A 13,213-nucleotide genomic window follows, 5' to 3' on the forward strand; every position below is an offset into this window, starting at 1 on the left:
AGCAAGGTTCCCAGGGATGTTGTCCTGACCTTGTTTGCTCCACCTGCCATCTCCCTTTCCCGCGCTGCCCTGGGCCCCGAGAGGCTGGTCCCCAGCACTGCAGCTCCCAGACTTATTTGCCATTTGCCTTCTGTCCAGGCCAGCCAATGGGAGGCAAGGGAGAAGCTGGGAGGAGAGAGGCCGAGGCACTTCTTTCCTCCTCGCTCCCTGATGCTTCTCCGATACCAGTTGTGTCTCTGACTCGAGACCCCCCCTCAGCGGCTCTATCCCCGGAACTCCAGCTTTTCCAGAATATGATTTTCTCCTCTTGTCTTTCAGCCCCCGGGGAGGTGATGACTTCCCTCTGTTAGCAGCCTCCAGACGCCTGTCTCTCGTACGTTCCTTTGAACTTTGCCCAGGAGTCTGCTCTTTCATTCAAGTCCCCACCAGGACCCTGACGGATGCAGACGAGGCGAGTACCACTCTGGTACATGAGATTGTTTTAGGTTGGCTGCAAAATGACCTGCGACAGTGGCAGGCCATGGGATGAAATCAGGCAGAATGAGTGAGAAAGTTATTCCTTTTAAAAACTTAAATTAAAAGTTCTTTCTTCTAAATTTAAAAATTTAAAAATGGGGATCAGTACACAGCCAGATTTTAATCACATTGTTTGCTGTTCATTGTGTTTATTTTAACTTATGGCAGTGGTATTGGTTTTCCATTTATAGTAGGGCTATTAACAATTTCATTTTCAAATCAATGTATTCCAGTAATAAAAAAAGTGAATCAGTTTTAAAAACTTACATAAATAGTAACGGTGGAACTTGCAGGGGAGCTGAATAACCCAGTTTGGGTCCCCTGCATCTGGACACAGAGCCTGTCCATCCCCAGGAGGGGAACCTGTGCTTAGTCACTGTCACATTGCTGTTGGCTTGCCTGTCTCTCCTAAGAGACCCCCCCCCCCCCCACAGCGTTATGAAGGCAAAGCCGGCCTCTCTGCCTCAGGGCCAGGGCTCAGGGAGGCCCGAGGCGGGGGCCCCATGGGTGCATGGGGGGAGGGGCTCACCCTAGAGTTGGCACCTTTGGTTTGTAGTTAATAGTGACTCACATTGCAAAGAAATGACAATTTTACCTGGGCCACCTGACTTTTAAAAATGGTGATCCAAATGCAAAGGTAACTCCTTGTTTAAAGACCAAAGATTTCAGACTGAGGATGGGGACAAGGAGAAAATCCAGGGGGTGGGGGCAGGGAGGAAACAGGCAGAGCTCAGGGTCAGGGTCAGGTCTGAGGGAAGGAGGAAGGGCAATAAGATGGGAACAGTTATTCATATATATATATATATATATATATATATATATATACACACACACACACATATATATTTCTGATTACAAGTAGAAATCTTGGCAAACAAAAATGTAAAGAAGACAAAATGGCTCAACTCTCAGTGTCAATGAGGCTGACATTTCAGTGTCTTTCTTTACATATCGTTGGTCAAATCTGACAAAGGTTATGGGGCTTCCCAGAATAGGCTTGTTCATCTCCCTGTGCCCTGAGACCGTGTCTGGGCCGACCACTGTCAGGTCACACTTGTCTGGGGGTCGTGCGGGCTCGTGCGGGCTGAGGCAGAGCAGGCCAGATCTGGTAAATGAGAACGTCCCTCCTGGATGTTTTCGCTGGGAGGATAAAAGGGTAGGACAGGGTGTGTAAACAGTATTAGTGAATAACAATTTCACAGGGAAACGTGAAATTATAGGAGGAAACCATTCCCTTTTGCTAATTACTGACCCCTAGTGGTAAAACATGGCAGGTCTGATGGAGAAGCCACCTGTGCTCTGGGAGAGCTTCCTCCCTGCGGCCTGCCTGGGGAGGGCAGGCCCACCTCCTGCAGGGCTCCTCCTGGACCTCGCTCCTCCTCTGGCACTGGGTGCTCCCTTCCTCCTGCGGAGCCACAAACCAACAGCTATGACACTCAGCTGGCCACAAAGCAAGTATGCGCGTGGCAGCCACACAAGCAGTGTGGGCTGGACCACGACCTGCGGTGAGCGGCTGCAGGCAGGGGCGCCCAGCTCCTCCCGTGCCACCTGGTCCTGTCTCCTGGCTTGTGGCTCAGCCTTTAGCCTCCAGAGTTCTCAGGAGATGGCAAGGCAAAGGGCCCAGTTTCTAGAGGCGAACTTCCTGTGTCTGATGATACAAGTGTGCGCCGTGGGCATCCCTCCGGGGAAAGGAAAAGGCCTGTCCATTCTAGCAGAGGTCATGGATGTCCAGAGTCTGGCCTAGGAGACAGCAGAGCAGGGACCCCCGGCACTGGCAGTGCCACGGTGAAGTGAGGATGCTGCTGTTTCTGGAACCAGACCTCCTTCCCTGGAGGCGACACTCTGGGCAGCCTTTCCTGGGTGTCCTTTCTGCAGTATCCATTCTAGACGCTGAATGAGAGCTTGCCGCCTGCCCCCAGCCAAGTCTCCTCCAGGCAGCCCTTAATGCTGTTCTGTGAGGGCCAGGAAGTGACAGGTGAGCTGGCTGGTCTAGGACAGGTGGCGTCCAGGCCCTGCATGTTGCTGCCTCCGCCAGCAGCTCCCTCGGCTGGGCACACTCGCCCTTGGGGCAGGATGCAGCCTGCTACAGAGCCCGCGGGCAGAGCTCTGGGCTGTTCCCGGCCCCGGGCCGATATTTACCTGCAGAGTCTGGTCTCTTCCAGGGGCTGTTTGGGGGAGAAACTCTACCCATCCTGGGAGCAGATCAGCCACCTGGGCATTAAGCAGCACCAGCCTCTATGGGGTTACCCTCTCTTCCATCCTTGCCTAGGCCCCCCAGGAGGGCGCCTGGCTTTGGTCAGACAGATCTGGGACTGACGTCCCCCTCTGACATCGACTAGGGGTGACCTCAGTCTAGGAGTCATGTGCTCCAAGGCAACCTCATTTCTGTCACAGGGCAGAATTTCGTACATGGGGGCGGGAGTTGGCTCCTGAGCTCTCTCCTGGCCCATCGGACTTGTGGGGTGCAGGGCTGGGTGGAGACGGGGACGTGGTACAGAGCCTCTCGTGGGGCGGCCGCCCTCCTCTCACTAACCAGCACTGGGCAGCAACGGGAATCCAGTGTGGCCAGAACTCCCAACCTTCCCCAGGAAGTCACACAGCCAACTTCTTAGCCGAAATCTCCTGATTTTTAAATGTTGGCAGCTAATCCGATTTTTCTCCTTCTCTCCCCCATATTACACAGAACACTGCAGCTCACAGGCTGCTGGACATCCACCTGGGCCTCAGGTAGCCATGCCTTACATCTCCGAGCCTTGCTTACTTTGCTCTGGAGTGGGTTCATGACACAACCTCACAATGGTGCGAGAATCCGAGAGGACACGTGTGCACAGGCCAAACTGATAATCACACGCGTGCCTTTCCACACTCTTTTGCTTCTACATAGGTTTTGTCTTGTCTCCCCAAGGAGCAGCAGCTCTGCCACCTGGATAACCTAAGAAAAGCCCCTTGGCCTTCTCTCACGTCTTTGAGGCATTTTCTACTGTCTTAGGTCTTGCAAATCCCCACATGGACTTTCCTCAGACAAGTGACCGCAGAGAGCAGAGTGCCTCCTGCGAGAACGACGATGTCAGCTCCCAGGAGAAGGGAGTACATTTTGAAAGTTTTCTCCCTTCAGCTCCTTCTGGTAGCAAAGCCAGCGTCCTCTGAGATGACAGGACTTCAGAAGGACTCTAAAGAACTCAGTCGCAGGGGACATAAGGCAGAGCAGCGTCTGCCTCCTGACAGTCTTTGGAGGAGCCCGGCCCCGCTGGAGTGCTCCCTTGACAGAGACACTGACGGGCAGAGGGGGAGGCAGCTCTGAACCCAGGGCGGCCGAGAGGACAGGAGAGGCAGCCTCCCGAGACGCGCGCCTCCATGCTGATGCGGCCGGGCGGCTCGTTTGGTCCAGAGTGCGCATCGTCCCCGAGAGTCTTCTGTCACTGCGCCCCAGGACCAAGTCTCTCCCAGCACTGGCTGGAGGACGATGTTACACATGGTGAGCTGTGCTGACAAACCGGCCATCCTGAGCTGCGTTCGTCAAGAATCTACTTTCAGATGTGGAAAACTGGCCAGAAGGAAGATGGCGATAGTACTTCTGAGGGGTGAGGACTGAGCAGCAGGTAAAAGCTCTCCCTCCCGGGGGGCCCACGTGCCACCTGATGTGTGGCCGCTGCAGTTCAGTTCCTGGACTCCCGGCGCAGAATCCTCACACCCAACGCAGACTTACAAAATCTGTCTGTCTCCCTCTGTCTCTGTCACACAGACACAGACACAGACATGGTCTTCTTCTGTGCTCTCCCCCAACAGTGGGTCAGACTGGAGTGACCTTAACCCCCAGCAGGACAGAGTGGGCTCCCTCTACAGTGACATGAGGAGCTGCCGGAGAAGTCACCTTGAAAGAGAAGCACTGGCCTGGTCCACACACACAGGCTGAACCTAACCATTAAATCTGGAAAACTAGTGGCTTCAGACAAGGTGTCAGCCATCTTACATCCCAAAACTGAGCCAAAACTACAGTGGAAAATGGAAAACGTGCGCATGAAAATGCCCCTACTCAGACGGAGTTAGAAGTGTCGTTAACCAGCACTGGCTCTGGAACCAGACACTTCATCACTGCCAGCTGGGACACCAGGCAGCCTACTTGACCCCTCCAGCCTTCAGTAAGACGGTGGGAAAAACGCCCTGTAAGGCTGTCGTGTGGATTCAATCAGGTGTCACACGTACCAGATTTTGCTCAGTTCCTGGCACACAGTTAGTGCTCAATAAGTATTAGCAATATGTGTTAGCAATATCACAACCACACTAATTATAAATCTGTTTTGGTTACTATTTATTCCCCAAGTTTCAATTCTATTGCTGTGTTCAGAGAAAAGAAGGCGAAAGTGGCACGTAAACTCAGTCAACTGTCCCCTGGCTAAGGCTCCCCAGACACCTCATGGAGAGAGAAATCACACAGAAACACAAACTCTAAATCATTTGTTTTCACCCCAGGAAACAGCTACGACACCTTTGTAATATCATGTACAGAAAACCGATCCCAGCCACAAAGTGTCAAAATTGACATTGCTGGGAGACTCTTTAAAGATCTCTATTCTTCACAAAATTTAATTCCCTCACTCTATTATCATTTTTGTGTGTGTGTGAGGAAGATCAGCCCTGAGCTAACATCCGTGCCAAACCTCCTCTACTTTTTATGTGAGATGCCTCCACAGCATGGTCGATGAGTGGAGCAGTTCTACACCCGGGATCCAAACCCACAAACCCAGGCCACTGAAGTGGAGTGTGCAGAACCTTAACCACTGGGCCCTGGGCTGGTCCCCTAATATCCTCACTCTAAACGGGGATTCTGGAGAAATAACACCCCAGATTGCACAATCTCCTGTCTCAGTGAGGGTGCTTCCCCTGGGGAAGGACAGGTGACATGCAGCTCCGTGGCTCCGTGTCCTGGAAGGAGAGGAAGACAGTAAGCCTGCTTCCCGAGAGGGTCAACGTGAGCAGAACGGCCCACCGTGACTGCCACTAAAGGGGCTTTCAAAACCATCACCCAGCTCCGGGAGGCGCAGGAACGGTGCTTCCCCGTGAATCCAGCTTCACGGCTCCATGGGCGAGGACCTCTTCTGGGGACCGACATGCTGCCCGTGCAATCTGGGACCCATGTCAGTCCAAGCTCTGTGACTTTCAGGGCAGAGTCCTCGAGGAGGACAGGATGCAGCCCTGCTACCTGCACACCTGCGACTGTGACTGTGATTTCAGGGAGGCCCCTTCCCGCTATCTCCGGGCAGCCTGCAACTGCCAGTTGAGAGGAGATGGACACAGGGCCCACAGCTGGTCTAGACCACACCGGAAAGCTACCAAAGCGGCGGGATCCAGCTAGTATGGGTCTAGCGATGAAAACAGAGCCATCACTCATCCTGGACCTTGACCGGAGGGAGCAGGAACGCAGCCCACAGAGGAGGGCCGGGCCGCGGGCCGGGGCGCCTACCTGCAGGCCTGGAAGCCAGGGGCGAAGGCGGGAACCTGGCGGAGCTGGCGGAGGAGAGGCGGGGCCGGCGCCTGCGGAAGAAGCTCCGCAGCAGCCCGCACTTGAGAGATTCCACCAGCGTGGTTTTCCCCGAGCCCGAGTGGCCGAACAGCTTCAGTTTGATTCTTGGCTGGAGGGTCTGCGTGGGTCGCAGCTGCTGGATGAAGAGCCCTCGGTGCGTATCCTGAACACAGACGAGAGAGGCCCGTCAGTCACAGAGAAGGCGGCCCCGAGCAAGCAGCAGGCGCCGGTTCCCACCATCCGAGCCCCGCGGCGTCCCTCCCACGTGTGCCCGTGGTGCAGATGCTTTTCGTTCTGTCTTCCACACGTGTAAAACATTCATGTACAATGCACAGAACACACAATTCACCATCTTAACCAGTGTAAAGTGTACCATTCTGAGGCTTTCAGTACATCTACAGTGTTCTACAACCATCACTGCTGTCCAGGTCCAGAGCATTTTCATCAGCCCCAAGGAAACTCCACCCCCGTTAGCAGTCACTTTCCCCTCCCCTCTCTGCCCAGCCCCTGGCAGCCACCCATCTGCTCCCGTCTCTAGGGATTTGTGATTTCCATTGCATTCTGATGCATAACGAATTGGGTGGCGCCATTCCTGTGACGTGATCAATTTAAAAGTGGAATCTGGTCAGCTGTGTTAGACTGGCCTGGGGCATCTGCTCCTCCTGTTGGGAGGGGCCTGGTTCCTTCACGACATGTCATAGTAGAAGCTGACGAGAAGGAGGGGCATCACAAGGTACAAAGCTAAACACCGTGGAGGAGGCCAGGGCACATAACCTCTCCACTGTCCCTCCTCAGCCCCACAGGGAGAAGCAGGAGTCTCCCCAACACAGGGCCACTCCCTCCCTCGTTCGTTCATCAACAAACATTCATGGAGGGCCTCGCATCTGCTAGACAGAGCGCTGGGAATGGGACGGTCTAGAGCCCCCAGATCTGTGGGCCTGGGGAGACACAGGCATATGAACGGTCTGACGTCAAATCTAACATGAGTGCCTTTGACGGGATGGTGTTGGCGAGGTGCTCTGTGCACCCAGAGAACCCACCTCAAGGTCTACACGGTGGGGCCTCGATCCTGCCACCCTGGCCCCACGCTGGCCTCCCGTGCCAGCCTCGTTTCTACCATCCTGGCCTAGGTTTGGCTCCCTAACAATAGCAGCTCTGTTGGAGCAGAGGCATGCAGCCTGGGGGCAATTCCTTGCCCCCAACCCAGGATGGCTTTCTCTGCTTTCGCCTGTTAACTTCCACGCATCCCATGAGACCTATCTTGCTGTGATCTCTCCTGGAACTCTCCTCCCTGGCAGGCTCAGGCCCACGTGTGGTTCTCCACTGACCCCACCTGACTGTGGGGTAACTGTGTGGCGCTCTCCCCCTTTAGCCTGGGAGCCAGCTTGAGGGAGAGATGGTGTCCCCAGCACCTGGCACAGTGGGATGGCGCTGCAGAAATGACTGACTTGGAGGTGACCCACGCAAGAGCATTTCAGAGATGAGCGCCTGCCTTCATGTCACAGTGGGATCTCACACCTAGCCAGCCACTGCTTCCCGTTCTAAATCCTGGGGGTGCTGAGTTACTGCTGGTCTCTCCCAGCTGAGCCACTGTCACGGTGCCCACTCTTGTCAGAGCAAGCTCATATAACACTCGTAGCTCTCCTGAAGGCTCCAGACTCTACTCCCATTTTCTCCCAGGAAACTGTGACCCACTTTTTTCAACAGGGGCAACACTGCCCCCTGGCGGGCATTGTGGAGATGGGCGGTGGCATTTTTCGTTCTCAATGTTGGGGAAGCTACTGGCGGTGGGTGCTAGGTGCCCAGATATGTTCACACAGAGTCCCCAGTGGTAAGAACTCTCCTGGGTCCCTGGACCTCTGAGTGTGTGCTGAGCATCGATATAGGAGAAAAACCTGTTTATGATCATCTGAGCTTAGGACTTAACTGCATTTCACCTACGACCCCGAGGGCCTTAGGGGGCACTGTTTGATACATACGACTTTTTCAAGAAAGTACTATTTTATAAGTTGGTGGAAGAATATACATATACACATAGCTCTGCAGATCTTTCACGAGCTCCGTCCCCCGCTTGTGAAGATCACGACGGCATGCAGCAGCAGAGCTGGAATCCACCCCAGCCTGCAGTACCCCAGGCGCAGGAGGCGGTGCGCTCAGGGTTCCGCGGATGAGGCCCTGGAGCTGCTGGTCTCACTCCGTCTCCTCAGGCCCTGTGCCCGGCTTTTACACACTGAAACACACTATGTTTTACTTAAATATCTTCCTTTGATGTCTTTGTTACATTGAAGTTAGGGCATTCTACTGATCTTCTAAAATTATCTGTGTAGGTGCGTTGTTATCTATGAGTTTTATTTCAGGAGAGTAAAAGGGTGTCACAAAATGTATGTCCTAAGATGCTGGGTTGGCTAGGCTTGGAGACCACGGCTTGCATGGTGATCTGCAGAACATGAAGTTGTCCTTGTTCTGGTTTCTTCTTCTAATCTCAAGTCTCCACAGGTTCAGGGACAAAGCACTGCGGGGGCGTTGAGGGGCCGGGCTATCTCGCCAGCACTTCCCCTGAACTATTACCGAGTCAGCACAAAAGCTGAAAAGGTTCTGTCCTGGGACAGTTACTCAGCGGGGTGCTGCCGACCAGGCTGGAAGAATCGGGCGCTAGCACTCTCCCCGATGCTGTCTGCTGCTGCAGCTAGGCCCGGAGCCCTGAAGCAAAGGCACCTTCCCTCATTCTAATTTAACCTTCTGAACCAGCCCTTCGTCTTCCCCGTAAACCAGGCGCCCTGCTCACAGCTCCACCGCGTGGTGAGCAACTGAACTGCAGTCAGCAACTTGGGAGCGCCGCCTTCTATCATGAGCATCTCACTGGGAAGATTGAAGAGCTCTCCACCTTTCTCGTGACACACCACTTACTAACACACGCAGATCCCTTGTGTGAAGCCAGTGGCTGCTTCTCCTGAGATGGAGGAAGGCAGAAAACCCGCTTCCGACTTCAATCCAATCACTGGGTCCCGGGCGCACTGTGCAATCAACTGGCTTGTGGCTCTTTCCTTCTGTTTCTTCCCCTGTTGATCTTGACACTTTGCACGCTGGCCAACATGTCTGTCCCGTGTGAAGGAGTGAGGGCATGCCTGTCCCTTCTGCATGAGTCCCGTCGGCCCTTCGCGGTGATGAGACTTGAATCATTGTGACTCTGGGACACTGCTGCTGCCCTGGCATTCTTCCAGAGGCCACTCTGAACCAAGCCTGGCTGGCTTCTGTGCGGCAAAGTAGCGTCTGTGCCTTGCTCAGTGGTGGGCTGGAAGCTGCTGGCAACCTGTCTGCCTCCTTCCCGGGCCAGCCCCAGAAATGCAGGCGAGAGGGAAGAGGCAGCCTAACCCTAGTCAGGCTCCCCTGAGCCCTCAAGTTCCCGAGCTTGGGCTGTGTCCTGTGCCCTCGGCCTGGTTAGTCCAGTTTCAGCAAGAAACCTGCCGGGTCAGTTTAGTGAAAATCCCCCACCCTTGATAACTGATCAAATCCCCGCTCCATGTCTGATGGCCTGTCTGCCTTCAGCAAGAATCCTGGTGAGTCGGGGCACTGTAACCTTTAAAACCCCCCTATCTTTCTGCTGCCTCCGCATCCCCAAATGGGCTGTGAGCACCCACCCCGGTGCGCCAGTGTGACAAGGTGCTCCCAACAAGTTCTCCCTCCTGCTCTCCAGTGGTGACCCCGACATTCAAGGCAGCAGTGACATCTCCTCACGTCTCTCCTTGTGTACTCCACCCAGATCCCCAAAAAAGGCCCTTGCCACGGTCCTCTCTGCTCCCCAGCTTGGCTGAGCCCACGCCTGTGACGCCCTCTTGACCGCTGTCTCTCAGGGACCTGTGAGTATAAGGAACTGTGTTTCCTCCCGAGCCTCCCCGTCTCCTCTTGTGGCCGCAGCCGCTGACCGGCTCATAAAAGAGTCCAAAGCAGTCTGTGGAGCAAGAAGCCCCCAGCCTCGAGTTTCCTCTCAGCAACTCTCCGCCCACTGTCCCCGCCCTGCCTCTTGGCCATGATGCTCCATGCAGGAGCTGAGCCACTGTCTCTCCCCTGCCACCCGCCACAGCCCCCTGAAGCGAGTCTGCCTTACCGTCTAACGGCACTAGGAATTATTTCTTCTTTAACACCTGGAGGAGTGGAGACAGGTGCATTTCCTGTCTGTAGCCGTAAGTTCCATGTGAACAGCACCTTCCAGCTTACTTTCCTTACACTCCTTACTCAAACCTCAAACAAACTTTTGTGGTTAATGAGGTCATTCTCCCTTCCAGATGAGGAAACTGAGGCTCAGAGAGGCCAAGGCACTTGCCCAAGGCAAGGACAGAACTCCCCACCAGGTCTTCTTTCTACCGCTGTTGGCCATGGAAAGGGAGGTGGTGGGATTCTCAGAAGCAGGGGAGAAAGGGATGCATACGGATTAGCAAGGTGGGGGCAGGACCTCAAAGCAGGGCGTGCTGGGGTGAGGCACAGCACTGTGGAGTGCCTAAGGAGGGCACTGCCTGTGTTCCCGCTCAGACACTCCCCGTTGGTGCCAGGGCTCCAGTGCACGGCTGCCGCTTTTTACACTGCATTTACACTGCATTCCCCGGAGCACTTGCTGTGGCTGCCTCCTTTTTCTGTCCTTCAGGTATTGGTTTAAGTATCACCATCAGAGAGGTGTCCCCTGACCAGTCAGTGGAAAGTAGTTGCCTGCCCCTCCCCCAGTACTTTCTCTCATTTCACCCAATTTGAATCCCCTGCACTTACACCAGGGGGCAGCAAACCTTTCTGTAAAGGACCAGGTGGTCTCTGTTGTGACAGCCATGTATGCAGAAAGCAGCCATAGACGGTAGTGTGTGGCTGTGTCCCAATGAAACTTTATTCACAAAAAGAGGCAGTGGGCGGACTTTGGTTCTAGGCCATTGATGCCAACCCGACTTACCCACCTGGCACTGTATGTCTTTACTGGCTCCGGTGTGCCCCTTTGTTCACTGTGGTCTCCCTGGTGCCTAGAACAGTTCTTGGCACACAGTGGACGCTGTGAGTACTTTTCACTGAATATTATTTGATACCTGCATTGCTCTCTGAAGCCCTGCTGAGTCTGGGTTTCTAGTTCCCTTTCTTCAGCACCTTGCCCCCTAGCAATTTAGCTTTCACTTTCTCACGAGCAAAGGTGACTAAACATCCGCAGATGGACAGGGAAGACCGCAATCTGGGGAGCCAGATAAGAGCATGGAGAGGTGATGTGGCTTTCCGCATGTGGCAGGGTGCAATTAGACCCTGCTTGGATGGGAAGAGCAACTCTTAATTATGCAAATGCAGTTACTTGTGGTGAATTTTAAATTCTGGGCAAACTCCCAACTTTGTCCTTTTTTCCAAAATATTCCTGAGCACCTTCTTCACTGTCTAGTCTTAGGCTTAGGAAAAGCAGCTACTTTTAATATCAGCTTATGGAAAATCTGATTTGAAGGACAATCAAACAAAATAAAAATGAACCAACTCCGCAAACCCCCTGAAACTAGTATTTTAAAATCAGGCAAGAATGGGAGTCCCAGTGACAGTGAAAATGGGTGCCGATGGAAATCTAAGTGCGAGCCCTCCCCGCCTGTCCTGACAAACACTGACCGCCTTTTTTCTATGAAAGCTGGTTTGGCTAAGCCACAGCACAGTCCTGGGGCGGGTTTGGAGGGCTGAACTGGGCTGTTAGCAGCGGGTGAGCACGGGGGAGAGCAGAGAGGCAGCTCCTTTTTGTAAGATGGTACCTACAACCCACAGTGTGGCTGTGGGGGCTTCCAGGGACCCCAAAGCAATGGTGTGCTGGTAAACCAGCTTGCTGGGGGAGAAAGGCCCTGACTGCAGTGTTTGCTGTACCTGTGGTGTCACACTGCCACCAGGGCTGATTTCAGGCCCCCAGGTGGCGGCACTGACTCATAGTTGGGAAGGGATGCGTACGGGGGCTCTCCTGGACAGTCCCGAGGTGCCAGACGACTACCCCTAAATCCTCGTGGTGACGGGTCCAGCTGTGTTGTTCCTTCCCCACGAGGCCCAGCCTCGACTGCCCTCCTTCCCCCCTGCCCCGCCCCCCTCACAGACGCACCGCTGCAGGGTCTCATCTCCCCTCGCTGGCCCCTTTCACTGTCTTAAGAATCAAACATCCTCTCGCTCTCCTCTGGCCCGGCCTCTGCTGCCCCTGCAGGTCAGCAAGACGACTTTCGTTTTACTTCCTGAAGACAGAGCCCCAAGGCCTCCCTTGCAAGTGGCTGTTTAAAAATACATTCCAGGCACTGTCAGAGGTGAAAACACAGGGAGGGGTTCTTTTGCTAATTTGGCCTATTTGGAAATCAAATAGATTGACAAGGGAATTTAAGGCCAACATCCCTGCTGTCCCCATACGGACTTACTTCTCTAGGAACGTGTTTAGGATGAACACTCAGTGGGTCGACGACGGAGGGTGGCACCACCCCAAGAGGTGTCAGGAAATGTGTGGGGGGGATACTATGACGTTAGATGCTTGGGGGTCCTCGCTTTCTGTAAGGACGGGAAGTCCCTCCCACCCAAAATGCAGACAGCTCCCTGGTGAGAAAGACTGGAAAATACGGAGGAGAAAACGACACTGATAGGAAATTGGAGACAAGATGCTCCCCAGTATGCTACCCTCTTTCCCTTCCCCTCCCCATTGTGTATGGTTGTGAACAGTCTCTTCCTCCAGATGATTCGAGTTATAACTGCAAGTCAATCTATTTGTTGGCTTTCTCTGCAGGTGTTGCTGCTCCCGGCGGCAACCTACCACAAATCCTTGCCGATGTACTCTCCAGGGAGGTGACTGTGGCATCTTAGTCACTTTCAAGAACACGCTCAAGTACAGGTGTCCCCAAATCCCAGTCAGTTATTTATTTTGGGATTTATTTTAAAGAAAAAAGTATGTTTAGAAATGCTTGGCAGCCACCTCCTCCTTCTCTAGCTCATCAGGAAGCTGAGATCTAGAGTCATCTGAGGGAATGATTCGGGCGACCAACATGCCGGGCTCACTGAACATGGAGTGGAAGACTCTGCTAAGGGAACGGCCCCTGGTTACCCTACAGAAGGCGATCCGTGCTCGCCACAGAGGGGGTGAGCTCAGGCAGGGAAAGGACCGCCCCGGCTGGCGAGAATCAGCACCGAAACAGCCCTGAGCCCCCTGAGTGA

General features: G+C 54.1%; 1 protein-coding gene across 4 annotated transcripts in view; it reads right to left on the reverse strand.

Moving 5' to 3' along the window:
• DAPK1 (death associated protein kinase 1) overlaps positions 1 to 13,213 on the reverse strand; it is a 172,066-nt gene that overhangs the window by 12,494 nt on the left and 146,359 nt on the right. For all 4 annotated transcript variants that reach the window (XM_070590713.1, XM_070590711.1, XM_070590712.1 and 1 more), the window contains exon 20: positions 5,978 to 6,200. In XM_070590713.1, coding sequence (XP_070446814.1) covers positions 5,978 to 6,200 — 223 coding nt within the window. The remainder of the gene's footprint in view (positions 1 to 5,977; positions 6,201 to 13,213) is intronic.

The sequence above is a fragment of the Equus przewalskii genome, chromosome 22, assembly GCF_037783145.1.
Source record: "Equus przewalskii isolate Varuska chromosome 22, EquPr2, whole genome shotgun sequence".
NCBI lineage: Eukaryota > Metazoa > Chordata > Mammalia > Perissodactyla > Equidae > Equus > Equus przewalskii.